This window comes from Centruroides vittatus, unplaced genomic scaffold (assembly GCF_030686945.1).
Source record: "Centruroides vittatus isolate TY-2023 unplaced genomic scaffold, ASM3068694v2 contig_388, whole genome shotgun sequence".
NCBI classification, from domain to species: Eukaryota; Metazoa; Arthropoda; class Arachnida; order Scorpiones; family Buthidae; genus Centruroides; species Centruroides vittatus.
In genome coordinates, this window is record NW_027122204.1 from 1,521,662 (window position 1) to 1,549,580 (window position 27,919).

General features: G+C 29.7%; 2 protein-coding genes across 4 annotated transcripts in view; one reads left to right on the forward strand and one right to left on the reverse strand.

The window, feature by feature from the left end:
• Positions 1 to 3,129: 3,129 nt before the first annotated feature.
• Positions 3,130 to 26,495, reverse strand: Coq7 (ubiquinone biosynthesis protein COQ7, mitochondrial). The gene is made up of 3 exons (XM_067270916.1): positions 26,340 to 26,495; positions 16,920 to 17,238; positions 3,130 to 3,612 (listed from the first exon to the last, which is right to left on the reverse strand). The coding sequence occupies exons 2-3, from the start codon at positions 17,230 to 17,232 to the stop codon at positions 3,332 to 3,334; spliced, it is 594 nt and encodes a 197-aa protein (XP_067127017.1). The 5' UTR covers positions 17,233 to 17,238; positions 26,340 to 26,495; the 3' UTR covers positions 3,130 to 3,331.
• LOC136975792 (DNA-binding protein P3A2-like) overlaps positions 25,898 to 27,919 on the forward strand; it is a 32,287-nt gene continuing 30,265 nt past the window's right edge. For all 3 annotated transcript variants that reach the window (XM_067270913.1, XM_067270915.1, XM_067270914.1), the window contains exon 1: positions 25,898 to 26,044. The gene's annotated coding sequence lies outside the window, so the exon portion shown is untranslated. The remainder of the gene's footprint in view (positions 26,045 to 27,919) is intronic.

Below are 27,919 nucleotides of genomic sequence, written 5' to 3' on the forward strand. Positions count from 1 at the left end.
ACCTGTCATTCTCAAATGTCTAAATCTCCGTAAGTGATGACATAACGTAAACTACATTTTGTATGCCTTTCCATCGAGACACGTCAATTTACGTCATCTTGACGTAGAATTTATCATTGTTATGAGACCACGCATATTACTTTGCATAATTTGAATTATTATAAAAGTCTTGTGTAATTTTAATAAAAGAAATAGTTTTTCGATGTGGAATATTGATGTAAAAAAGAATACAGCGCAGGAAAATTTTAATGTTGTGTGTTAAAACTTTCTCGTGTGTTTTGTATATTATTTCAGGAAAAATTTAACAATAAACAATTATTTATTGCGACATCGGGCTGCAATCTTCAATCGTGTTTATAACTTATTTAATTTAAAATGTTTTCCGTCTCAAATTAGTAGTGGCTTGCCCCTGTACGTCATACTTTTCCTTTAACAATAGAGTCGTGCAGGTCATCTAACGCCTTTGAATGGAAAATTTAATTGAAATAATATGTCTTCAGGAACATCATATGGTTAATCGGGGTCTCCTGCTCCTAAGCTTACCATATTTGGTCTTGAATTTCACTTATCTAACACCATTTTCGACATTAAGGAAAGACAGACAAACAGTGGGAATTCATAGGTTACTTTTTTCCAAACTGCAGCCCAACAACTTGTTGCGTAACGGTTTGTGAGTAAAACGTCATCAGGAAAAACTAAAAATATTTTTATTTTGTGTATTTTTATGAAAAGTTTATAAGTGATTATAGTAGCGTTGCTGCTATGCTATGATCGATCCAATTATTCACACAATTGTACCAGCTTACACTGAGAAATCAGGCATAAATTCACCTGTAATCTATTCACAACCAAGGATCAATACTTAGTTTAACGTAACCAATACGCATTCACGTATTAAAAGTAAACTTTTAACTCTTCGTCCTTGGTTGTGGATAGGACCGTAGAAGAATTTTAACTTAACTACTACATCCTATTTATTAAGATAGGAAGGCCCGTTATGGCTCAGCAAGTTTGGACTATTATTTTGACCAATGGCCAAAATAATAGTCCAAACTTGCTGGGCCGTAACGGACCCTCCTACCTCATATTTTAATGAGAGCCTGCAAGAAATATGAGTTTCGGAGTATATTTAAGAATGTTTGGTAATGATTATGAATCTTATCTCAATCTGTTCACTAATTGTAATTCCTTTTGAGAACAAGAAATTATTAATCTAGTTATTCTGTATAGGAAGTGCACCAAAGGTCCCTAATTCTTTTTACCTCTGCAATCCAATCAATGCACTGTACACGTGGATTCTGAGGCCATGAAACTTCCCTCCCCTCTATTATCGTCTGTGATTGTTTCCAATCTAAATATAAGAAAGATCTAGTTTTTCGAACTCAAAATAATGTCAGACGCGTGGGGATCGTCCTTTGGAATGCATGGGGGGTCCTATTTAGGGATAGGGAATGTTTTGAAATAACATAGCATCGTAAATTATTATGTCAGAAACGGTTAACAAAACACATAATCCGCTAATTGTATTATATGTTAATAGTGAGAAACGAACTCTAACCTGTTTAGAAGTGAAGTAATGACAAAATCACGTTTCAACAATTTCGTGGATAGCAAGAATGAAAATCCACGCACTTTTAACAAACGAGACCAACCATAACTGAGCAATAACGATTCCACGAAATTCAAGATGACAAGATTGTGAAGTATTTACTCAACTTAACGCTAGTCTGCAAGGTAGGGATGAGACGTTGCCGCTTTTCCTTCATAGATTTGTCGGAAATATCGTTGATATTTTTGACATTTGATTATTTAAATATATGAATTACAAAATAACAACCAGTATATGTTGTAATATTTCGTATGCAAATTGTTATTTATAAATAAATAAAACACTATTAACGAATATTCGGTTAATAGTTGTTTTATACATTTAATCATCATCGAATTTTTTAGAATCTAAAACATTTGATATCCAATAAGTAACACATCTCTTATCAGTAGCATTATAATACTGTATCATCAACATGGAAACTTAAAAAACTTATCATGATTTACAAAAGTATATGAAATAATTGTTCAGTTTCTTGGAAACTAAATATATTCATTAAACTTTCATAAAACGAATATACTAATTCTTCGAACTTTTCCTGATTAAAATTTCGTTTTGTTGTCAGAATTTAATGGAAAAAAAAACTTGTACTCGATATTTTCGGATAAGATATTAAAAAAATAGAGCGTTAGTTGCATTAAGACACTATCCATAAATTGCGTAAAGCAGATATGGGTGGGTGGGTACACAGGTAAGCGTTACTATGCGTTACAAGGGGGTGGTGATGTTTGTTTACGTAATGCTAGGGTCTCAACAATTGGGTAACAGAATGATTCATTTCTGCTCTAAGTTTTGCATAACAAAGCGTATTGTTTGTCACTGCTTTGTACCGTGCGTTATATATGTAATAAAATAATATACAACACAAGATATTGAACGTTCAATACCTCCTGCTGTATATTATTCCTTAGTAATTGTGCTAAATAAGAATAATATACAGCAAGTTACGTTAAGGGGTTGATTGAGAATATGGCATTACATAATTTTTGGGGTAGATTTGTGTGACGGCATTAGGGAACGTTACCGGGTAAAATGTATAAAAATAGCTTAACGTAATTTACAGACGATTCCGAACTATGGCAGTATGTCATGCCATTAATGAGGGGTTTAACTTCTCAATTTTTTAAATTTGTGCTCAGTGGCAATTCAGCAAATAATCTGGACCAGTTTTCTACTGGTCCAGATAGGAACTGTATCAGTAGGAGTGGCTAATTATTTTTAAAATCAGTAAAACCTTTAAATCTTTATTTCAAAAGATTTATGAGAGTTTAAAAAGGTTGGCATCTTTTGCTTAATTTAGAAAACTTGTATATTAGTGCCATCTGTTGGAATTAAATATTATTTTCTTCAACAATAATGATCTGTGTAGTTATCTTATTAATCCAGATAATAAGTTAATCTGTTTAGATTATGTTGTTGCAGTAATATTCCCAGAAATTTCATATTTATTAATGTTATATTTTGTAAGAGGCTGTTTTTGTAATATAAAATATTGAATTATTCATTTTTAGGTGGGTAAATAAGATCAAAATGTTTAAGAACTTTTTAATTAAAAAGTTTTAATGCTTAATTCAAAATAGCATTAAAAAAATAACAAAACTAAAAACATATTATAATTGTTATTTCATACTATGAAATAAACAATCTTAATATCGCAAGTGTGAGTGCATTTTTTATACTTTGCATTATTTTGTTACAAAATTTAGAATATTTACTATTTTTTTATATTCTTTCTGCTATCCAAATAGCTCCTCGACATCCGATTTTAATAGTTTCGGAGAGGATATTATAAAATGGAGCATCGGCTGCACCAAACTGTAGTCCGGTGTGATGGTGGTGTTCTTCATCATCACGAAATTGTTTCAAAGTATCCAGAAGTTCTTGGTTGGAATTAGGATCGTCGGCCATGAGTTCTCTTATTTGATTGTTATAATGCTGCGTTATGACATCTTCTACCGCAACTGTACACGCCATTGCACTTTCTTTTCCCAACAAAGCAGTACCTGCGCGGAATGAAAATGACCATAATTATTATATAAATTCAAATTCAATTTTAAAACAGTATAATATGACAATTTTTTTGAGAACTGATTATAAATTTACTACTATTTTAAGAAAGTTCTCTAGAAATAATACTTATAGTTAAATACTATGATATGAACAAAATTTAGTGAGCTAGGATGAAATGTAAAAATGTATACTGGAATATATGAAATTTTAGCATATCATTAAAAATGTCTCGTTTAAAACATAATATTTTAAAAATTATTTTTAAAATCAGTAAAATCTTTAAATCTTTATTTCAAAAGATTTATGAAGTTAAAAACAAAGATAGTAAGATAGTTACATAAAATAAGTATTTCAAAAGCATTATATTAGTATTTTTGGAAATTTTCCACTTCAATAAGGAAAAAAACATTTTATGCTCTCAAAACATTAGTGTATAATTCTTTATTATTGATCTATCAGTACTAAATGATTTTTGTTACTTATTCTAAAGTTTCACTTACTAGTTAGTTATTTTATTCTAACGTTCTTAAATTACATTTTCTTCTTCACCTGAAGGTGACATTTATAAAATGTTGAAAGTGCTTGCAATGACAAGTAATAAAAATTATTTAATGCTGATATACAGTGGTTATCTTGTTCTTTAAGTGAGTAGTGTACTAACATGTACTGTACCACCATATACAATACTCACTAGACAGAAATACTTGTTACAGTTCTCCATACATTGTTGGATCACATCTACAGGAAACATCTCAATCTTGATGCTAATGATTGGCAGTTACACCATGACAATGTGTGTCTGCATGCTGATAACATGACAACTGAGTTTTCGACCAAGAAAAACATCTTATGCATCCCGTACCCAATGTACAGTCCAGATCTGGCATCCTGTAACTTTTTCCTATTCCCAGCACTGAAACTAAAATTATGGGAAACACATTTCATCCACAACAACAATAGTCAAAGTATGGGAGGTATAAAATGTATCTTATCACTACTATCATTTATAATAATCTTATATATCAAGTGTCCAAAGTGCAGCTCATGTAAAACATCTATTAAACAATTCAAAAATTTAATTTTTAAAAAATATTTATATCTGTTTTTTAATTTACTTTTTTTGAAAAATAAAATAGAATGTTATAAGATCCAACATATTTATTGACTGTATGATCATCAGTTGAATTAAACTGATGACAAACTAAGATACACTTATAAATATATAATAAATATATATATATATATATATATATATGATTTACATAAAAGAAATTGTACTATTCTTTTCCTTGTATCTTGCTAACCTTGATTTAAATATGTTAATGCATGTCTAGTCTTTCAGACTTGCTATATAATTTTTATAATGACAAAACGTTAATTTTCTACAGTTTGTTGAATCTTATATATCAGACATGGGCAAATTCGGCTCTTTTTGAGTTACACGCGGCTCTTCCTGAAAGTGTTAATTTCTGTTTTTTATTATTATTTTTATAATTTTATTTTTATAATTTTGTGAAAATATGTTTATTAAAAAAATTCAATATTTGTTTTATATTATATTTATATTATATAATAAAATCGCATGCCTTACCATACTATCCACCATGATAGTACAGAACTGTGGCTCCCATGCATTTTGCAAAACCTACATTTCGGCTCCCACTGAACTCTTGCTTGCCCACCCCTGTTATATATCATAGGTTTATTCAATTGTTAATTTTTATTTCTGTAATTTGAGAAGAAAATTCTCATCTATTGATAGTAATTGAGAAATCAAATTTTGATTTAAAAAAGGAAAAATAAGAGAGAATTTTTCTCATATTCATAATTAAATAATAAAACTGACTAATGCTGACAATATAAAATTATTTATTTTTATTATTACATATTTTATCATATTTTTATATTATTACTTTTATTTATCAATGATTCTAAAGTATGTTGGGTTTCCATGTCCTATAATTTTCCAACTAAAAGCAGAATAAGAGTGAGATGATAAAAATCTGGATTTAGTTCAATTTTTTGAACTAACAATTAATTATTATATATCATTTTAAAAGAAATTTTATTTACAATACAACATTAATTCTATACTACAGGTATCCTTGTTTAATGCAGGATTTGATTAACATGTGAAATTAATTGTGGCAATTCCTTTGTATATGTGGCAGAAGTTTTAATTAACGTGACTTTACCAGTTCTCTTTACTTAACATATATACTGTATTTAAACTATCATATTCTGCAGGCAGTTTTATTCTGTTTTTCCAGTTGGAAAATTGTAGGACATGGAAACTGCACCAATTCAGAATCCTCTGTATACTTTTAATATTATAAAATATATTTCATATACTTCATACAGATTGAGATGATAAAATTTGTTGATGTACTTTTCTTATTTTCTTAAAAGTTTTCAGTAAAAACAAAGTTAATCTGCAGAAGTGTTTTTAATTCTTGTGATTCCACAGAAAATCTTTAAAACAAAACAGTCAACAATATATTTGAAGTAATGAATTCAGTTTTATTATGTTTGTGTGTATATACACAGTAACAAAGCATTTATAATAAGCATAAGAGAAATATTGCATGTTTACAATATATTCATATGGTATTCAAATATATTAATGCTACAGTAATATTTTTCTTAATAGTGTGATTCACATATTTTTTAGTATTTTTCAATCATCAATGTTTCATTTCACATTTGAATATCTATTTTGTCTTATTTATGATTTAATTAAAACAATTTTATTTAATATTTTTTATTCTGTCAGTCTATAATTCACCCTTTACTTTTAATGGAATCCATTGATATATATATCAGTAATTATAGTAGTAGTAGTAGATGGTCAATTAAGCTAAGACATAATTTTTATTAATATATACAGGTATACCTCGAGTTACGTCGTTCTCGATTATACATCGTTTGTCAAAAAAGTATATGGAAAAATAAAAATCAAGTTTAAGTCATTTCATTTCATTCGACTTTACATCCATTCGCCACAAATAATGAAGTCGTAATATCACTAGAAAAACATTAAAAGCACATAAAATCATATTAAAATATGTACATTTACAGTAAATGTTAATATAATTATCATAAATCCTACAGAACGAAACATGAAAACATCTGTGTTTCTGTGTTGTTGTCTTATTTAGCAGTCTTTAATTGCTCATTATTGGCGTTTTCCACCGTAGTTTCGACTTACACAAGTAAATTCGACTTACGTCGCCTCTCCCGGAACCAATTACTGACATAAGGTGAGGTATACCTGTACTGATAATTCAAGAAATTTGTCTCCTACGTAAGCAAAATAGTAATCATTGTATAAGGATGACAAAACAGTTGTGGCTAAATGCCATTTGTATAATATATAGTTATATTTTATTTTAACTTAGAATATATTTTTCCTTCTCTTTCCTATTCATATTATCTTTACTTCCTGGAACCCTTCCCTGACCGGTGCTTAACGGCTTAACAATAATTGACCCCATTATGGACAATAGGACTGTACGCAGCCCTGAGGGGTAGAACCAAGACAAAGAGTCACTTTTGAGTCAGAGCTGAAGGAGGAAAGACGAGAACGAGAAAGCTCCCGAATACGTCTTCGAGACCACGTGGGTGAAGACAAAGAGAACTTTATGTGTAGTGAAAGTGTTGACTGTTTTTTTTTCTCGTGATTAAGAAGAGATTCGTCATCTACACCGTTATATGTACCGTTATGTGCACCTCATTGCATTAGCACCAAAATAGTTGGGTACCCATTCCTTTTTTTTTCTTCTCCTATCAGTTATTTTATTGTCATAAATTCTTCTATCATTCTTCATTAGTTGTAATTAATTATAAGTTTAGAATTAAGGTCTATATACGTTTGTAATCGCCCTTTGTAAAATAATTATCTATGTATCGGAATAGTCGTCACGAGACCTGAGGCTTATATCATTATATTTTTGTCGGGTTCCGTACTAATACTACCTGTGTTAGAGATAGAGATATTATAGCTGGCATCCCACAACCCTTCCTGTATCTATATACGCGAATAAAAGATCCTGTTGTAAATATTTATACCAGTTTCTTTGTCTACCACATTCGCGATCCTCACAATGGCGTCCGCGACAGGATGCCAGTATTAATGGTCCAATTCGACTGTGAACTTATCTCTATCCTGACGGTGATTTATTCGGTCAGTAGCCCGATCTGTGACTTTGTATTATTTTTTTGCTATTGTAAAAAGGTCTGTGGTATTATGGCGACCAACTGTCCTGTCGAGACAACTACATCAAACAATATGACCACATCCAATCCTCCTCTTGTGGTTACTGGGTTTCTGGGGATGATCCCCACGTTCTCGAACTCCCAGAATGACTCCGTTAACATCCAACAATTCTTTCAGACAGTGGAAAACATATCACGTCTGGCCGAGTGGAACGACGACGTTAAGATAGCTGTCCTCCAGGCAAAACTGAAAGGGGAACCCCTAAATACATTTTTTTGCCTCCTCGAACAATACCCAGGTTCATTTAACGATATTAAACGCGATCTTGTAAAATGTTTCGAAAGGAAGGCCCCTAAAGAAAGGAATGTAATCGATCAAATTATGAGCATTAGACAAGGTGTTAACGAGTCAGTTACGGACTATGTAATTCGCGTTAAAACGTTGTTCTCCAGGACAATTAAAGTAAATAACAATATGGCAACTTTGAGGGACAATGTTATCTTGGAAAGATTCGTGAAAGGACTGAGTAATCGAATCAAACCCAATGTTTTGAGGCGCAATCCTAAAACATTAGAGGAAGCGTTTGACTTCGCAGAAAACGAGGAGCAGATCGAGGCTGAGTGTAGTAATTCAGCTGACAAGAGGAACATCAACATCGCTTCCCAACATCCTCCTAACAATCAAGGTAGTGAAGAAGATATACCGGGAGAGGAAAAAGGGCACGAAATAGATCGTATAAGGAACCTGGAAGAGGAAGTTAAGTTGTTAGCTGATTCTGTAAACCGATTAATTCAAACGCAAAAAGGAAATACTAATCGTAGCGAGCGCCGTGCTTGCTTCATATGTGGTGAACATGACCATATCGCCCGGAATTGTCCTACCCGAAATAAGCGTAATTTATTTAAACTGAACAAGGAGTATGGTGAAGGTCAGGACCATACTCTCTATTCCGAAATTAATCTGACCCCTGATGTCATAATTTCCAAAAAGGGTTTACCCATAATTGAGGGCTCCAGTCTCGGAAGGAAGGTAAGGTTCTTAGTCGATACTGGTGCCGAAAATTCTTTATGTGATCTGACTATAGTTGAGGCCATTCCTAGAAGAATATTAGAGGGCCTGAGCATTGAGAGCGCTAATTTCGGGGTTAGGGGTATTAGCGGTGCGGTGAATAGTTGCGAATACCTCCTTCATACTAAAATAAAATTCTTGTGTATTACTTGCCCTATAGATATCGCTTATATAAGGTTTCCTGAGAACTTGGAGTATGAAGGCATATTGGGGGTTGACATTATATCTAAACTCCCTGAACTACTGGAAAGGGTTAACGATGCTTTTAGGAAGGAGTCCTCCCAACGATTAAACACCTCTAGTAACTCACTGAACTGTTCCAACTCTGTATCTGTTAAATTACCAAATTTAGAAGGGCTTACCGAAGATGTTAGAACCAAAATTATTGACATATTTAAGAAACATCCCCACTGCTTCGCTTCCGATATATCTGAGTTAAAAGGCACGAAAGATTTTGAACATCTACCCATTATCGAGACCCCAGTCCCCATAAACGTCCGTCAATATAGGATCCCAGAATGCTATTTAAAGGAGCTCAAAAGGTTAATATCCTCTTATGTCGAAGCAGGGATCATTGAGGAAAGCACTTCAGAATGGAACTCCCCAATCCATGTCGTGGAGAAAGATAACGGGGAATTGCGTATGACTCTAGATTTGAGACGTATCAATGAAGTAACTCGCCCCCAGGAATTTCCCCTGTCCAGAGTGGATGAAATTCTTAGCAAGCTTCATGGCAACCAATACTTCTCTGTCCTCGACCTAAAATCTGGTTACTTTCAGATCCCCCTTCACCCCTCTGCGAGGCCTATATTTGCTTTTTCCACTCCCTGGGGAAAGTATCAAATGTGCCGTTTACCCCAGGGAGCAAAAAACAGCGGCCGGTATTTTCAGTATGTTATGACTAAGCTCCTCGGCCAATTTATTGGAATAAATTGCTTCGTCTTTCAAGATGACGTCGTCCTTTTTTCAAAAACTATTGAAGAACACCTTACCCTTATTGATAAGATATTAAGCATCTTGGACTGCGCTAATTTGAAATTACACCCCAGTAAAAGCAAATTCATATTAGAAGAGGTCTCGTACTTAGGTCACATAATTAGACGTGACGGCATCCTCCCTGACAAAAAAAATGTAAGTGCCATTCTTAATGTCAACCCACCTGTAAATGTAAAGGGAGTTAGGAGTTTCCTGGGGATGGTTGGGTTTTTCCGCGCCTTCATTCCAAATTTCGCAGAGATCGCAACACCCCTTACCAATTTAACTAAGAAGGGTATAAAGTTCAAATGGGATGATCATTGTGACAATAGCTTTCAAAAATTCAAACTTTTATTAACTCAACCCCCTGTTCTTGTTCACCCTGATTTCTCTGAACCCTTCCATATATATACCGACGCCTCGGAGCTATGTGCTGGCGCTGTTCTGGGACAGATGAGAATAAAAAAATTTGCCCCGATCGGTTACTTCGGCAAAAAGTTTCATGGGGCAGAGCTCAGATATTCGACAATTGAAAAGGAGTGTCTGTCCATTATACTAGCCCTACGACATTTTAAACCAATCATCCTAGGCCATGAAGTAAATATTTATTCCGACCACAAGCCGTTAACTTATATCAAAACAATGCAAAATCACAACAAGAGATTGATGCGTTGGTCAATCGAATTATCTGATTATAGTTATAATATATGTCATATCAAGGGAAATTTAAACCCGGTTGCTGACTGGCTTTCGCGCCCTGAGATTCCCATTGGAGAGTTTGGATATACACAAGATTGTAATGTGAGCGCTAAGGATCGTAGTTTCTGGGAGAGGGTCGTCGAGTCTCAGGATCAGGATAAGTTTTTCTCTAAAATGAAGGAGAATCTAAAAAAAATTTGTACACTCGAACCCGTGGATTCTTTCGATGGCATCCAACCTGAATTTCAGTTAGAAGGCAACGTATTGGTTCACGTTAAGCCTGATCAATACAGGTTACGTCATTGGAGGCGACCTTGTGTCGGCCCTAATATGGTTAGCGAAGTTATTAAGGCCTTTCATAACTCGGATGTCGCAGGTCATTTTGGTGTAGAGCGAACTGCCAACCTAATTGATCGCCATTATTATATCCGTAATGTTCGCACTTTAGTCCGCCATTTTATTCAAGAGTGTATAACCTGTCAAAAATTTAATTTGCATCGGCATCGTGCCCCTTTTCAACAGACTGAAACGGCAGAGTTTCCCTTCCAAAAAGTAGCCATTGATATCGTTGGCCCCCTTCGTGTGACTCCACAGGGGAATAGGTACCTCTTCACTATCATCGACATATTTACTAGGTACGCAGAGGTGGTCCCTATAAAGGATCAATCAGCCCAATCTATTAGTGACGCTATATTCAATCACATTGTGTGCCGTTACGGTTGCCCAGAGGTCATCATATCCGATAGGGGCAGTAATTTCACTTCTAGGATTTTCCGTGAGACTTGTGAGCTTTTGCACACCAAGCATAACATGACGACTGCTTATCGTCCATGCTCAAATTCGGTGTGTGAGAGGTTCAACAAGTCCATTTGTAGCGTCATCTCCCGCATATCGGGCGGCAACAATAAGGATTGGGACTTATTCGTTAACCCTGCGACCTTTGCCTATAATAATACAACTCACGCTTCCACTAGAGAGGCTCCGTCCTTCCTCTTATATGGCTACGACCCCCGGTTACCTTGGACCTTCCCTAGTAATGATACTATGATCAATGGGGATGAAAACCAGAAAAACAAATGGATTGACCGTTTGAATATTATACGTGACAACGCTTTCGCGTATGGCAAGCAAAAGAATTCCCTTAATAGAGAACGCATAAATTATGGCCGTAGTTATAGCACCTGGGCAGCAGGACAGAGGGTATGGTTGTTGAGAAAAAGCACTACAAAGAAACATGGAAAGTTCTCTCCCAAATACTTGGGACCTTTTAGAATTTCTCGTATCTTAGGACCCGTCACAGTTGAACTAGAGGGTAACGCGCGCCGTGAAAAGTTTGCTGTCCATTCGGACAGGTTGAAACCATGTTTTTTTCCTGTAAAGTCACATAATTTGAAAAGAAATGACAAGACAACCCCTCTTGTTAGTGACGTAGAGGATAGTGAGACAGAGGACTACGATGTTCCTTTGGCCTACCTCCGGTATACTCCAACCGCTCCAGTTCAAGATCACCAGCAAAAAGAACAATCTGAAGATACAACTTTGGACGATTATCAACACCTTTGTAAGGGAGGTAGTGACAAGCCTGGCCCCACCCACAGTTACCATCTTCGTAACAAAAAAGTCGATTACCGGAGGTTACACTACGGTAACTGACTGTTTCGTGGGGGGCATATGTGGCTAAATGCCATTTGTATAATATATAGTTATATTTTATTTTAACTTAGAATATATTTTTCCTTCTCTTTCCTATTCATATTATCTTTACTTCCTGGAACCCTTCCCTGACCGGTGCTTAACGGCTTAACAATAATTGACCCCATTATGGACAATAGGACTGTACGCAGCCCTGAGGGGTAGAACCAAGACAAAGAGTCACTTTTGAGTCAGAGCTGAAGGAGGAAAGACGAGAACGAGAAAGCTCCCGAATACGTCTTCGAGACCACGTGGGTGAAGACAAAGAGAACTTTATGTGTAGTGAAAGTGTTGACTGTTTTTTTTTCTCGTGATTAAGAAGAGATTCGTCATCTACACCGTTATATGTACCGTTATGTGCACCTCATTGCATTAGCACCAAAATAGTTGGGTACCCATTCTTTTTTTTTTCTTCTCCTATCAGTTATTTTATTGTCATAAATTCTTCTATCATTCTTCATTAGTTGTAATTAATTATAAGTTTAGAATTAAGGTCTATATACGTTTGTAATCGCCCTTTGTAAAATAATTATCTATGTATCGGAATAGTCGTCACGAGACCTGAGGCTTATATCATTATATTTTTGTCGGGTTCCGTACTAATACTACCTGTGTTAGAGATAGAGATATTATAGCTGGCATCCCACAACCCTTCCTGTATCTATATACGCGAATAAAAGATCCTGTTGTAAATATTTATACCAGTTTCTTTGTCTACCACATTCGCGATCCTCACACAGTTCATTAAATATTAAAGAATTAAAGCTAAAAATTCTTTGGGCTTAGCTACAGTCAACAACTACTAAATGAAAAATAGAGTACCATATATTATATTTTTAAATATACAAATTAATAAAAATCAAGTCAGTTATACCTTCAGTCTTTTATAAAATTCTCATTTACCTTTTTTATAATTATATAACTAACTCATTAGCATTCAATTCATGTATTCAGAATCCGTTTTAATCAAAGAATTGATTAATTTGATTTTAGAAGACCAGAAAGAAGAGAAAAAGGTCATTTTAAGGTTAATGATAATTATGACTTTAATTTTAAAATATGCAATTTAAGAGGACTTAGCTAAAGAATTAAGAAGCAATAATTTCTCTTATTATCTACAGGATAAGAACAAAAATATAAAATCAATTAGTTCCATTAAATGGTTTATAAATTCCTATTCATCATTTAAGAAATATTTTCATGCTCTTAGTTAAAACAGTATCAATCAGTTTTTTTATAAATGTCATTTGTAAATAAAAAGATGTTAATGAGCTTTTATATTTATATTATAAACAAGAACTTAAAATAAATTTGACAATATATTTGATAAAAAAAAGTCAATATTCCTCCAACAGAAATAGTCACATAGAGAACTAATACAATATTTAAACAGCCTCAAATAATCAGGAAAGCTGGTAAAATAACAAAATTGTTAGAACATATAGAAATATAGTAAAGATAAAAGTCAAATAAGATGTATGACACAGAGAGACTGCTGGACTCTGTACAGCAGAATGAATTAAAATTATTGACATACTATTGTCTTAAATTATGCAGTGAATATGTTTTCATTTAAAAAATCTATTATGCACAGTAAGTCACGTAACTAGGATATTTAAATACTATTAAAGGCAATCAAAATATTACTATATTAAACTGAAATAGCTATTCTAATAAAGCTATATTTTTTTATTTAAAAATAAATTTGAAATCAAGGAATTATGTAGAAATAACAAAAACTTCAATCACAAACTAATTTTAAACTTGAATACTTTCATGTATTTTTTCATAATTACATAAACTTTCAATAATGAACATAATTAACTGTTTTAATCAATGTTTGTTTTGAATTTGATAGCCATCCATCAGCATATTTAAGGACACATTCTACAGAACTTTATGCAAGTCAAATTTTATTTAATTCAGAATTTTTCTAAATACTTGGATAGCATTCATTATTTTTGATTCAATCAAATTCAGCATGTATAATATCTGATAAACATGCTAAAACAATTATTTACTCAAGTTTTTTTTATTTTTATCTCATATCAAATGTACAAAGGTGTACTTTAAAATATATAATGAAAAGTTTAAGATGAGTATAAACATCTTATATGATTAAATGCCAGAACAAATAGATTATAATCAAAAATAAATAAATAAAAATAGAAAAATTTCAAGATAGATAACATAATTCATTGACAGAATGTTGATCAAAGCCTGAGGCATGAAAATTCAATGGCTTTTTTTGTTTTAACATTAGAACTGCCAGAGGGTCGTTTTTGACCCATAAGCTTATTAAAAATCTTGTAGAGTTTTAAAAGTAATCCTTTGAAATTTTATGAGTTACATAATATAAGTTAGCAGTTCTAGTGTTGTTTTACAATTTTTTTTAAAATTTGCACTGGCTAGCAAAAATTTACATATGTCAGAGACTGATTGTAGTAGTTTTTGAGTTAATAATTTTAATTCATTCCAGGAAAATTACTGTTAAGTAGCTCAATTATTAATTGACTATGGGATTCACCTGTAAATTCATAATTCACTCCAAAAACTTAGATTATCAATATGTTTTATAATAAAATCTGATTTTTAAAATTTATTATGGAGAAAATCTCATAGACACAAAAATCTTACACACGTTTTTTCTAGCAATTAAACTAATAAGCACAAACGTTTTCGGCCATTTTGAAAGGCCTTCTTCTGGTGCACTGAGGTCGGTTGGAAAGTGGGATAGCAAATATTTACGTGACGTCATTGTTTATGAGGGGTTTCTTTTTACAAGAGACGTCATAGCTAAGAAGGTTTAAACGAAACTGACATTGGAAAATAATTTTAAGAATAGCCAAGCTGCGTGAACGATTGTCGAAGATATGTCAATTGTTAAAAGCGGAAAAAGAAACCAGATAAATTAAGAAACTGCACGAAAGAATGAAACAAACATGGAGAGGGTGGATTGGCTTATTTAATTAAGGGGGTTATGGAGGAGTGACTGCCATGCAGGGGAGAGTGAGTCTGCGTGGAAGAGTTCCAACCGACCTCAGTGCACCTGAAGAAGGCCTTTCAAAATGGCCGAAAACGTTTGTGCTTATTAGTTTAATTGCTAGAAACAACATGTGTAAGGTTTTTTGTGTCTATGATTTTAAATTAGTTCTAGCTTTGTGTGCAGGGAGAAAATCTCCTTTCATATAAAACTATGATGACTAATTAGAGAAACAAGGTCTAGTGCTACTCTGTAATTTAGTCATGTCTTCACTTAGAACTTTTGTACAACAAAATACACTATAAAAACCTAAGTCCTTCCAACTAACAATACTTTAACAAAATACAAACTTTTGTACACTAACAGTTAATAAATGGTCAACTGTTTGTCCAAATATGAGGATTAGCTAGCATAGGGGATGATGTAAAGTTATAGACTTAATTCCTGTAATCATCCACAAGAGTTCTGGCAATGCAGAAATTCCAGACTTGCATTGCTTCAATTTAATGTAAGTTTTTTAATTATAATAAATTATCATAATAAATGTATATTTTCATATTTGTTTTCAAAAGAATAATAATGCAACACTTTGTTAGTGATACAAAAAAGATAGAAAAGAGAAATAAGTGTAAAATTCTGTAGAGAAAATGCAAATTTTCTGGCAGGTTTTCAGATTAGCAGGCAATAACACTAACACTAAATAAAAAAGTGATTGAACTGGGCTATTTTTGGTTGTCTAGTAAGTTCAGTGCCAACTGTAACGATAAGAGTCAGAGAAAAACCTTTTACTCTCTCATATTACTTGTGGTTGGCAGAGGGCAGGTAATGTTTAAGAATTTAAAAATAAATATTGTTTTTAGATGTTTTTTTTAGATAGCAATATATATAGACAGGAAATGATGTAATATTACTTTAGTTTCAGAATATGAAAGATCATTTCTTCTGGTTTTCTCAACACAATATTAATTTGAAAGCAATTTATTTAAAAAATACACAGTTGAGTTTATTCATTATTGGATGATGATGTAATTTAAAAAATTATAACATTTTAAAGCGTTGAAATATTCATAACAAGTACTTCATGAATACATTACAAGTACCACAGTTAATTACAAAGCTATCATGTCTGAGTCAATCCAAAAAAAGACTACTCTGTTTTTGGATTGAGCCAGACATGACAGAATTTGAAACCGATTCAATTCCGAATCTAAGTTTTAGAAAATATTCCTTAATAGATCTTAGGCCTAATTGTCATTCGATGCATTCTAACTATTATTTTGCATATTTCTGATTTTGCTCTGATAATTTTGGAATTGTACTTTTAATGATAAATAATTTCTCTCGTTATTTATTTGAGTCGTCAAATTTTATTTGAAATCAAAAATATAACTATATATATATATATTGAGCACCTTAATTAAATATAATGAAAAGGCAGGAAACAGTTTTTCATATTTTGCTATCTCTTGAATATAAATGCTCCTAGTTATATAGTTTGCTACTGTATATATCATATATAAATAACTTATGTATACGTAAACACACAATACGTAATACTTGAATAATATATATCTGGAATAGAATTTATCCCTTTTTCAGAATATTTTTATGACGTTTATCTTTGTTTAATATTTTATATTTTATTGATTAAAATATAGTATTGATACCTGCACCAAGTAAAAATCCTGCTACATTCCAAAATGGTAAAAGAGCAGTAGGTCTTGCACGATACTTTGGCAAGAGTTGTTCAAATGTCCTTAAGTGATGCTTTTCTTGATCCCACATTTCTTGAATAACTGGTCCAACATTTGTTTTTCCTAAAACTGCCATTTGTCCAGCATAAATTCTGTCGGCTCCAAGTTCACCGGCATGATCGACACGTAAAATGCGATCGTACAAAATTCTACGCTTCTTTTCAGTTTTGTGTGTTGCTCTTGTTGTCAATCCTCTTCTGAATATCACAAATGGTATTGAGGACATTTTTATCTAAAAACATAATTATTATTAGAATAAAATTGTACAAAATGCAAGAAATGCCACTTAAATTCCATTTAAAAACTATCAAAAATTAAAATTAATTTCTAAAAATAATTTATAATAGAAATTAAATGAGCTATAGGCTAAGATATAAGGAATCTTCAAAAGAATTTCTAAAGCTTTATAAATTTGAAAAAAGATATATTGATTTATTTGATTCATATAACTTCAAAGTAATGATATTAATTTAGTTTAAACTATCAAATGACTCATTGATTTATGTCTATATATTGATTATAATTATTTTCATACATGCTGTTATTGTTATTATTATTATTATTATAAAAAAATTATACTGTAACAATTATTTTCTCATCTTCCTCAAAAGAATAAGTCTGTTGAATGTTATTATTGGTTTAAAACAAATTCAAAAACATGAAATTTAAAACATTAAAAAATTCTGCAACTAAAAATGTTAAAGTTCAAAATAAATATAATGTTGATCTTTCTTAACAATGCAATGCAATCAAAATTCGAATTTAGATTATAAATTAACAGATTTGAATTATTCATGACTCTTTGAATTAAACAATAATGAATGAATAAAAAAAATAAACCGAACTGATTGTTTGCATTACTCTTTTAGTTTGTTGATTAATTCAGTTTTCTTGGATATCTGTTTTTTTTTTTTTTTTTTTTAAAGTTTATAAGTAATGGGTAAATTGAACATACATATTTTAAAAAAATCATTATTTTCTGTAAAAATTGATCTAATTATTTTATATCAAAATTATCTAATTCAATAACAATATTCGTAACAAAAAATGATTTAACTGAAAATTAATTCCACACATTTATCTCAAAATTAGTAAATTCTTATCTGACATATCTGAAGATGAACTTATCATTCAAGATCTTAGATATAAGTTTTTATAAATACTGTAATATTATTCCATATAATGTAGTCTGAAGATAATTTTCTTCATTTATTGTACAGTATCAAAAAACATATGTTTGAATTTATGTTCACAACTGCATTTTCACTACTGGTACATGAAATATTATATGATGAATTTCATGCTATTCTGTTTATGGCTAATTTATTTATATGAAGATGATATAAATTTTAGAGTGAAGATTATGGATGAAAGCAGATCATATTAGAATATGACTCTGAATTTCTCAACTTTTGAAAAAATTGGTATACATTATCAACATTACATAGACATACAAAGTCAACTAATCACAGTAAGTCATGGCCAGAGGCAAGCATAATGTGTGGAAAAATTAGATAAAATCAGCAGGCTAGTTATCCAATAATTGCAAAAATTCCACTGACATTAAATCTTTCCATTTCCAATAAAACAGACTTATTTCATATGGGTTTGAGATAGAACTTTCATACATTCCTTCAGCTTGGAATTCTTTTATATAATCTTTAGCTGTTATGTTAACATCCAAATGGCTTTCTCAAAGCATCCTTTTTATATGTGGAGTAGCCATTTATTATAACATTTTGTGGCAGCAGCATAGAACCAAAGTTTCAACACAAGTGCATATTTAAATTGAGGGTGAAACATAAGTTCTGTGGTAAAAACCTGATGTTCTCTTGCTTTAAGCTGTAGCAAAACCTGAAATTCCATGCATCTGCAGAACAATCAAGAAGAGAAAATTCCATTGGTTTGGGTTTATAAATATTAATTAAAACATATTATTTCTAGTTAATATATTTACTGCTATCATAATCATCCTAAAAACCATCATCAGAAAAAAGTGTTCCACATAATTTGCCTGACTCTAGTCATGGCTAATAAAAAGATGATCAACAAAGAGCATAAATATAAACTTTCAAGTGCAGTTATTTTTTAGAACATACTTCATTCTACTTTACTTTCATTTATTTGTAATTAACTACAATCAAACTGAAAATATTGCACACAGTGTCTTCACACTTTGCTTGTTCTGAAGCATAAATGACTACATATGAGTATTAGTAATTATTGAATACATAAATTTTTGATTTTCATAATAAATATCTTAATTATGATATAAACTCAAAAAATTCTGGAAATTTTTACAAAATCTGAATGTCTTTTTCAGAAAAGTTTGGTGTTATAAATTTACTTATATATAAAAAAACAAATTTTGCCATTTAAGAATGCTTCTATTTACTTATTGTATAATAGCACTACAGGAATGTGATATAATCAGAATATTTAGTTTAAACATACTGTATTTATTTCTTGTATGTTATATGGAATCCAAATAGCCTGAAAATAGATCTTTTATACAAAAACAATTGATATACTCTACACTTCACTAATGAATCACAGAATATTGTCACAGAAAATTTGTTGACTAATTTCAAAAATACAGAAACTAGATATCTGCTTCTAATACAGATCAATAAATAAAACAAACACCTTTCTTTTTATAAAACACATTTATAGAAAAAAAATAAATCAGGGTATTTATGAATAACAGGAATTATGAAGATATTGGTAAGTTTAAAGACATGGAGTAATATGATTAAAATGCAATATGTATTTGATGTAATGCATTCAACATAATGGTAAAAAATTAATTTGAATATTTGGAAAAGAGAAATGATTTTATCCTTATATAAAGTAACAGAATACAATAATTAAAATCAAAATAAATCAGTTTGAGTAAAGGAATAGTAGAACAAAAGCATATAGACTCATTTATCTGAATTTGCTAATGATTATAAGAATTTCATAAGCTAAAAAATAGATTAAATAGGCTAATTGTTTTAGCCCATTATATACTATTGTAGTATATCAACTGCTTTGCATTAGAAAGGCAAATAAAGATATTTTTTTTTAATTTCAAAATTATCATTTTGAAATTAATTTTTAAATTAATTTAAATATTCTTTTATTTACATAATAATTACATTCAAAATTTAACCTTAACATGGAATCTATTAATTAATCATCATTAAGAGTGGGTGTTTGAAAATTTTCCTCCTCTATTTAGTCAACTTCAATTTTAGCAAAAAAGTTAAAATAATTACCTGTTTTGTTTGATTTATTAAAAAAAACCACTGTCATCTTATTTGAAAGTAAAATTGATCTTCTACTTATGTATTATTTATCTTAATTTAAATAAATGATTTAAATCAAATGCAAATATGGTACAATGATATAAAATGAATTACTGATAAACATTTAAATTTTTTGAAATAAAAAAACTATTAAATTTTTGTTTGATATTTCACTTAATATATTTTTTTTTATTCTAATTACCACCAATTAAGCAGAATAATTTGTAAAAGCAGACATTATGTAATATGACCCATATGATTTATAAATCCATATAATATTTTAGGTTTTATAAATCATTCATATAGTGAATTTAATAACTTGATAAATTATTGATAAGATTTTTCTTAAATTTATTAGATCATTCTTCATTTTAAATTGAACAGTGTTGCAAATAAATCTAAATGCTACAAATATAATGCGTTTGTTTTGGCACTCCATTGTAAACTTTATATTCACATTAATTTATGTCATACAAGATAAAATGAAATCAAATATAACATCATAATGTATCAGAAAATCAATATAGATTATTAGAAAATACCATATTTTACAGCATGTGTATATAAGATGCACATCCAGTTCAGCACAGAACATTTAGGAAAAAAGAAAATGTATTTAGGCAATCCTGCCAACCTTTGGCACTTGGCACTAATTTTTTTTCAACTGTGTTCAGGTTTAAAAAAGTAAAATTAGAATGCATACTTTTAATCATCAGGGAAAAACAGAAGTTTAAAAGAAGTCATTTTACATGAATACAAGCAAAAGCTGCCTGGTAATAACAAAAATAAATCATAATAATTATGTTTAATTTAAATAATAACAATATTTATTGAAGCATTGGGTTAAGTAAAGGTTTCCTATTAAAGTCTGGAGAATTCATTAACTTATGAAGGTTGCTACTTCACATATAAAATGTATGATGACTTTTTAAGCCTTTTTTTTAAACAAAATTTGTGTCTTATATGCTGTAAAATATGCTAAGTTAAAAAATATATTATAATAATTAATATACTCTAAAATTCACAGATGAATCATAGAGTGCTATCATAGCAAATCTGAAGTCACTTAATTTCATAAAATTGTGGGATTTATTCGATAAGGCAATGCAACTCATGGGCAATCTGCCAAGGAGGAATGCCTCCCAGGAGTACTTTCTATGGGAAACTGGCTCCTATTCAAATATTAGAAATCTGAAGAAAATCCAGAAAACTCCACGCGGCTGCTGATGATGCGTGAATCTGTCTTCAGTGGTTTTTCCACTTGGTCACTGATGAACCAATTTCAAAAAATAGTCTAGATATTTGGTTCTAATACAGATCAATTAAATAAAAACAAACACTTTTCTTTTTAACATACAAAAAATGGGTTATGTTATTCACAAAACAAATTTGTTATTTGGATTTAGAATTTAAAGATATCGATAAATTTCAAGCCATGAATAACATGTCTGAAATGCAACATCTACAGTTAGAGAATATATCTATACTTATAGTCTAACACAAATTTTCTATATTAATATCCCAAGTGATAAAGCTGCATTTTGGCCAATTTAGAATTATTCTAAAAATAAATATAATTATTGTTAAGAGTTCACATTTCTATATTTACATAAAATACAAAGTTTATTCCTGAACAGTGAATGAAATTGTTTTAAACATTATACAGTATAATCTAATATATAATGAGTTATATAGACACCAAATATCACATTAAAAATTATTTTCTCAATTTTATCAACAAATTAAAAAAAAATTCATTTTACCAAGTCTTTTTTATAATCACTTTATCCTTATATTATTTTTGATTATTAAGAAAATAAATAATTAAAGATAATATTTACATTTGATTGGGCAATTAAAATAACATTTTATATTATTTACTTTTTAATAAACTCATATACATATATATAATGAAAAACAACAGAATAGTATATAGTAATATATTTTAAAAATAATCAATTAGAAGTGAATAGTGAAGATAAAACTTTATATTAATTATAGCATTGCTTCTGCAACAACAGCTTCCTTTTGAACATGAATTTCCCTAACATTTGTTTTTTGTTATTTATATTTTTGATTATCCATATCCCTTTCTCTTATTATTAACCCATATATATATATTAAAACTTATTATAATTTTTACTGCTGATTTATAGGTATGGATCAGCAATTTTAATTTCAAATAAAATTATTTTAAAAATACATGTATCTTTTCTATTAAAAATTCAAAATTTAAATTCTAAAACGAAACAGTTGTGATTCTATAATTCTTGCATTTACTATTTGTTTTGGTTTTTGAAAATGAGCTACTCAAAAACCTCATACCTTATTAATGAATAATGAACCTAGATTATTATTTTAAATTTATTTTAATACTAATAAAATTTACAAAAAATTTTAAATATAAAATCAAAATATTTAACTTCTGTCTGAAAATAAAATAATCATGCAAATTATTCTGTAAGTTGAATTTTAAAAATATAGAAATATTATAGCTATTTGTTTTGCTTGATTTAGGATACTGAATTTAAATTTTCATAAAATAATTTTCTATAAATTTTAAAAGAAAGGATAATTATCAATATAAAATTAATTGTTTTTGCATATAAAAAGTTTTCTATGAGCTATGTCAACATTTTAATAATAAACTAACTAGAATGAATCAAATAGCCAGATTCATTCAGATTCTTATCGGGCTCTACTAAGGCTAATTACTTAATAAGATACTGTATTAAGCAATTTGGTTAGAGTAGATGGTAAGAATCTGGTTGTTCATTTGATTAATGAAGTGTATTGGGCTGTATGTATATGTTATTAACTAGAATGAACTTATATTGGTGGTAGAATTTATGGTACTGTTTTTTTTTTTTGTTCAATAGATCAGAGTCAAATGTTAGATTTATGCATAAATACAGATGAACAAAACTGAACCATGAATACCATAAAAATATCTCATCACCATCCATGCATTTCTATCTACCAAATTTATTAATTAATAACATAAATATTTTCAGTTTGTTTCATAAACATGTGTTCTTAAATTCATAAATGTTTGTTTCTTAGATTTTAGTAAGAATTGTTGTTTAAAAAAAACCTGTAGAAACAAAAATATGTTGCAATATGCTTAACAAATAAATAAAAGTAAAAATAAAATCATATTTTAATTAATGATAAATTCTCAAATAACACACAAACTTAAATCTTTGATATCCAGTGTAAAAATTATACAAGAACAGACATTTTTGGCTAACTTAATTAGCCATCATCAAATTCTAATCAAAATACAGGAACCTGATGATGGCTAATTAACTCAGCCAAAAACATTTATTCTTGTGTAAACTTTACACTGGATATTAAAGATTTTAACTTAAGTAGTTGAACCATATCAAATTACTGCTTGTTTCAATACTTAAATTTATATAAAATTATTAATTTAAACAATGTAATAATAGATTTAAAAATATATATATATAAAATTGTTTTGCTGTAAATATATTTAATAATGACTAATAAGTATTAAACTTAAACTAAGGAAAGAAACACACTTCCTTAAAAATAATAGATTTATTAATTAACAGGCAAAAACTAAAGAAAAACAATTATTCATAATGTAGATTAATTGAAAATTAAGGAAAAAAATTGGCATTTCTCAATTAATGAAAAGAATTTTCAGCTGATCAAAAATCAAAATGCAACAGTATTCACAGATTCTTCATAGATATTAAAAAAAATTATCTATCCCTTATTTAAAAATTGTTGAATAAAGCCATGAAGATTATTAATTACATTTAAAAAAATATTAGATATTTACAACCAGGAATGTTGTAATACACCAGATGTTACAAATTTAACTTTCGTACATTGAATCGAATGTAAAATAATATGCAGTCTAAATAATATTTTCTTTGTACAAAAAATATATAAGAAAGGTCTTTATGAACTCGGTTCATTTCTTTATTGTATTATTGGATATTTATTGTAATTAAAATAAACCACTAAATTATTAATTTACATAACTGAATTTTGATGACTTTTTTTTTAAAATAAATACAGTAGTAGGTTTTATTTTTTAAATTCAGATTAAGTGTTCTTTACATTTAGATTTACATTACATATTAAATACTGTTTTTGAAACTATACATCTATGGTAAATATAATGTTAATTTCATAACAACATATATCTTTAGAACTTTTACTTAATTAAAACTTTGATTTTATATAAAAATTGTTATTAACAATTTTTTGAATGGGGTCAAGCTACATTAAGAAACACTAGACTAAAATCTTTGTAGTCTTCAACAAGATTACATAATGCATCCATACAAATCATTCTTCAATATAACAGAAGTATTAACATTTATCACAATTAACTTTGAGAAATGTCTACCTTCTGATTGAAAACCATAGTAACAGAATTGTTCAGAAAATCTCGAATTTTTACTCTAATTTAATGTATTTTTCATCAATATATCTTTATATTCATGTAAAAATTTTAATAAATTTCTATTAAATGTTTACTTAAATATAGAAAAATGTATACATGTGTATTCATGCTGAAAATTTTGATTTTAAATTAATAAACGTGTCATTGAAAAATATCAAAAACACTATTTTTTTGGAAAAAATATCTATTTTCCTAACTAAAAAAAATAACCATGCCTGTTTATTTAGACACTTATAATTAAACAATCCTGACTGTGACAATTGATTTATGTTCACAACAATAAACAAACCACATAATATAAATTCTAGTGCATATACTAAACATCTGCTCAGAAAAAAAAAACAGAAAAATGATTCAAAAAAGTAGTTCTTTGTTGTACAGATGGGCATGGAAGTCATTTACTAAAATTTACATTTCAAGCTTATTTTTATTCCGCCGATAGACCTAGAAAGTTCTGCAAATGACTAAGAAATTAAAAATAATGACTTTCACATTTTCTAATTCTGTAGTCTTTCTTTACACAAGAGAAAAATGAACTGATTAATTTAATGTTTTATGAGTTTATGTATTTAAAGATTCACAGTTTTAAAGACACAAAAGTTTAAAACAAGCACTTTTTCCTTTTTTATTTACGGCTTCTTCACGAAAACGAGAAAGTGCTCATTCGAAACTTTTTAGTGTTTTGTATTGCGAATAAAGCCGCAGATCTTTTATTTAATTTATACTTCTCAACAAGAAAGACGTCCACATGTTTCTAGTTTATGTATTTACCGTAAATATGTATCTTTTCTTAAATAATTCATAATGTAAGTGTAATTGAAGAGAATTTTGTAAATGATTTTTCCTTCATTTATTTAAAACATGGAGGAAAAAGGAAAAAAAAAAAAAAGGCATTTCAGCTATATTTAAATGAAGTTTTCATTTTCATTTTCTTCGTAAAAATGTCAAGGATCAATGAAATAATCCATTGCAAACTAAATATTTGCGTAGTTCAGTCTAATGGCTGTTGGATACATTAAACAAAATGCAATTATAGGTTATACATTGATAAAGTGACGAGAAGTGTAAACAAAAAAAAAAAAACTATTTCGATTTTCGCAAATTATACGAATATCTTTTTTCCTTCAGCGAAAGAATTCAAACCATCGATGACGTCAGCCAGCAGAGGGCGTGACGTCACCTCCGTCACGCGCCATTCTGATCATCGTCTCGATGTTCGGCTGCTTGCTCAGTACATCTCCATTTTAGTCTTCTATCGCGCATGGCACTGAAGACAATTTTCAACGGATTTCTAACCGATTTCGGTAAGTATATAAAAAAATAATATCCGACTAATATTACGAGTACATAATTAGACAGGTTGAGACGGATAAAACAGGCAGTTTCCTATGTTATATATCGTTTTCGTTAGTTAGAAATATCCAGCTGTAATGCTACCGCGCAGACGCAAAATGGCGACTAAATAAACGCCATTTCATGATGATTCCCGCATTGATTTGACCAATTTGAGTCAAATGGACGGGTTATTTTATCAATTCGTGTTAAATTAATAGGTAAAATATGAACGAATCGTCCGTTATTAACTTAAAATTCACTAACCAGCGTGCAGGTAGCATCGATCTAACGCCGAGTCTTCGTCCGGCACTCAACCGACGATCTTCTGCAAACGGAAAAGGGCATTTTTGGCGCAGACGCAAATGCGTTAGGGCTTGCTCAGTATTGCTTTAGGCTTCGATACACTACGCATGGGCCATTCCTCTTCCTATTCATATTGTGGACAAAATCAGCTGTTTGAAGACGTTCCCACTCCAAACCTCGATCTTCACTCTTCATTCTCGATTTTCCCCTTCCTCTAACCATTCGCTCGTTAGGCTTAGGGAGTTAAGCCTAAATGCAGGCTTAGCTAGTTTCCATGTTAGGCTTAAGAAAATTGTTCGCTTTACCTCAATACTCTCAATAAAATAACTCAAATTTTTTTAAAATAACCCCAAACATTCTACATTCTACGTTAAATCTGTGTGGTTTATCCATATATAATTCGTTACATTGAGTTTGAGATGGTCTTCGAATTATATACTTATACACGTGACTCAACTCTTTTTTTAAAAAATTTCTTGATTACACGTTTTTAAATAAACCTGTGACTAATGCTATTTATTATTACGTAAATATTCTTTTAATTCAAATTATACACAATGGATAACAAATGACAATGTTACATTGATTTTAAAAAAGTTCATTTTTAACACAATTTTTTAATAGTATTAAATCCTACATTTCCGAAATCATACATCATACATACACACTTATTAAACCTGAGACAGAACAATTACCCAAAATTTCATTCTATTTCTCTTTATTTTTATTCTCCAATATATATTTCAAGCCTTTTAAGCCTCTCTCCAGTACTTAAGATCTTAAAAAAATACATACATTATATTAAAATTTTCAAATTTTTTTTTACAGTTAGTAAAAAATAGACAAGAAGCAATTTAAAATTTAAAAATAAAAGACAATTTTTTTATTATTAATTTAAATTACTCTATGCAATTATTCAATTAAATATATAATTTTAAAAAATTAAGAGGAATTTAATTTGGTTTTATCCTTGTGATGAGTTTTTTTTTTCCTGGCAAAAATTTTCTTATTTTTTTAAAAGTTTTTTTTAATGTATTTTCCAGTAATTAAAATTAAATAATAAAAGTGAAAAATTTTCTGTGTAGGCCTGTATAATTTATAGTCTTGAAATTAATTACTTTTTTGTACGGTTTATTATTATTAAATTGTTGAAAGTGAAACATTTACGATGTTTCTGTTACGTAACAATAACGTAATTTTAAAATTAGGCTTTATTTATTAATGTTTATTTTAATCTTGACAAAATAAACTGTTTACGATATTGAAATAATGTTTGTTGCTCTTATTGTTAGAACAAAAATAAAAGATTAGCTAAAATATATACAGTATACTTTTTAACTTTGCAATTTTCTTGCAGTTTAACTATTTTTGGAAAGATTTATTATATTTGTATCCCTGCAAAATCGCTCAGACTAAGGGAAAGAAATAAGACTTGGTTAAATAGTGTATATAGTCTCCTTCGTATTAAATTTCAGGTGAAATGTTTCATTTAATTGCTACATATTCCCCGCCTTTTTCACACTTACTCGTTAAACTAGAAG

Coding starts and splice junctions, on each gene's coding strand:
- Coq7 (XM_067270916.1), bottom strand. CDS start 17,232: ATGTCCTCAATACCATTTGTGATATTCAGAAGAGGATTGACAACAAGA. Junction 3,613..16,919: donor AGGATTTTTACTTGGTGCAG/GTATCAATACTA, acceptor CATTCCGCGCAG/GTACTGCTTTGTTGGGAAAA.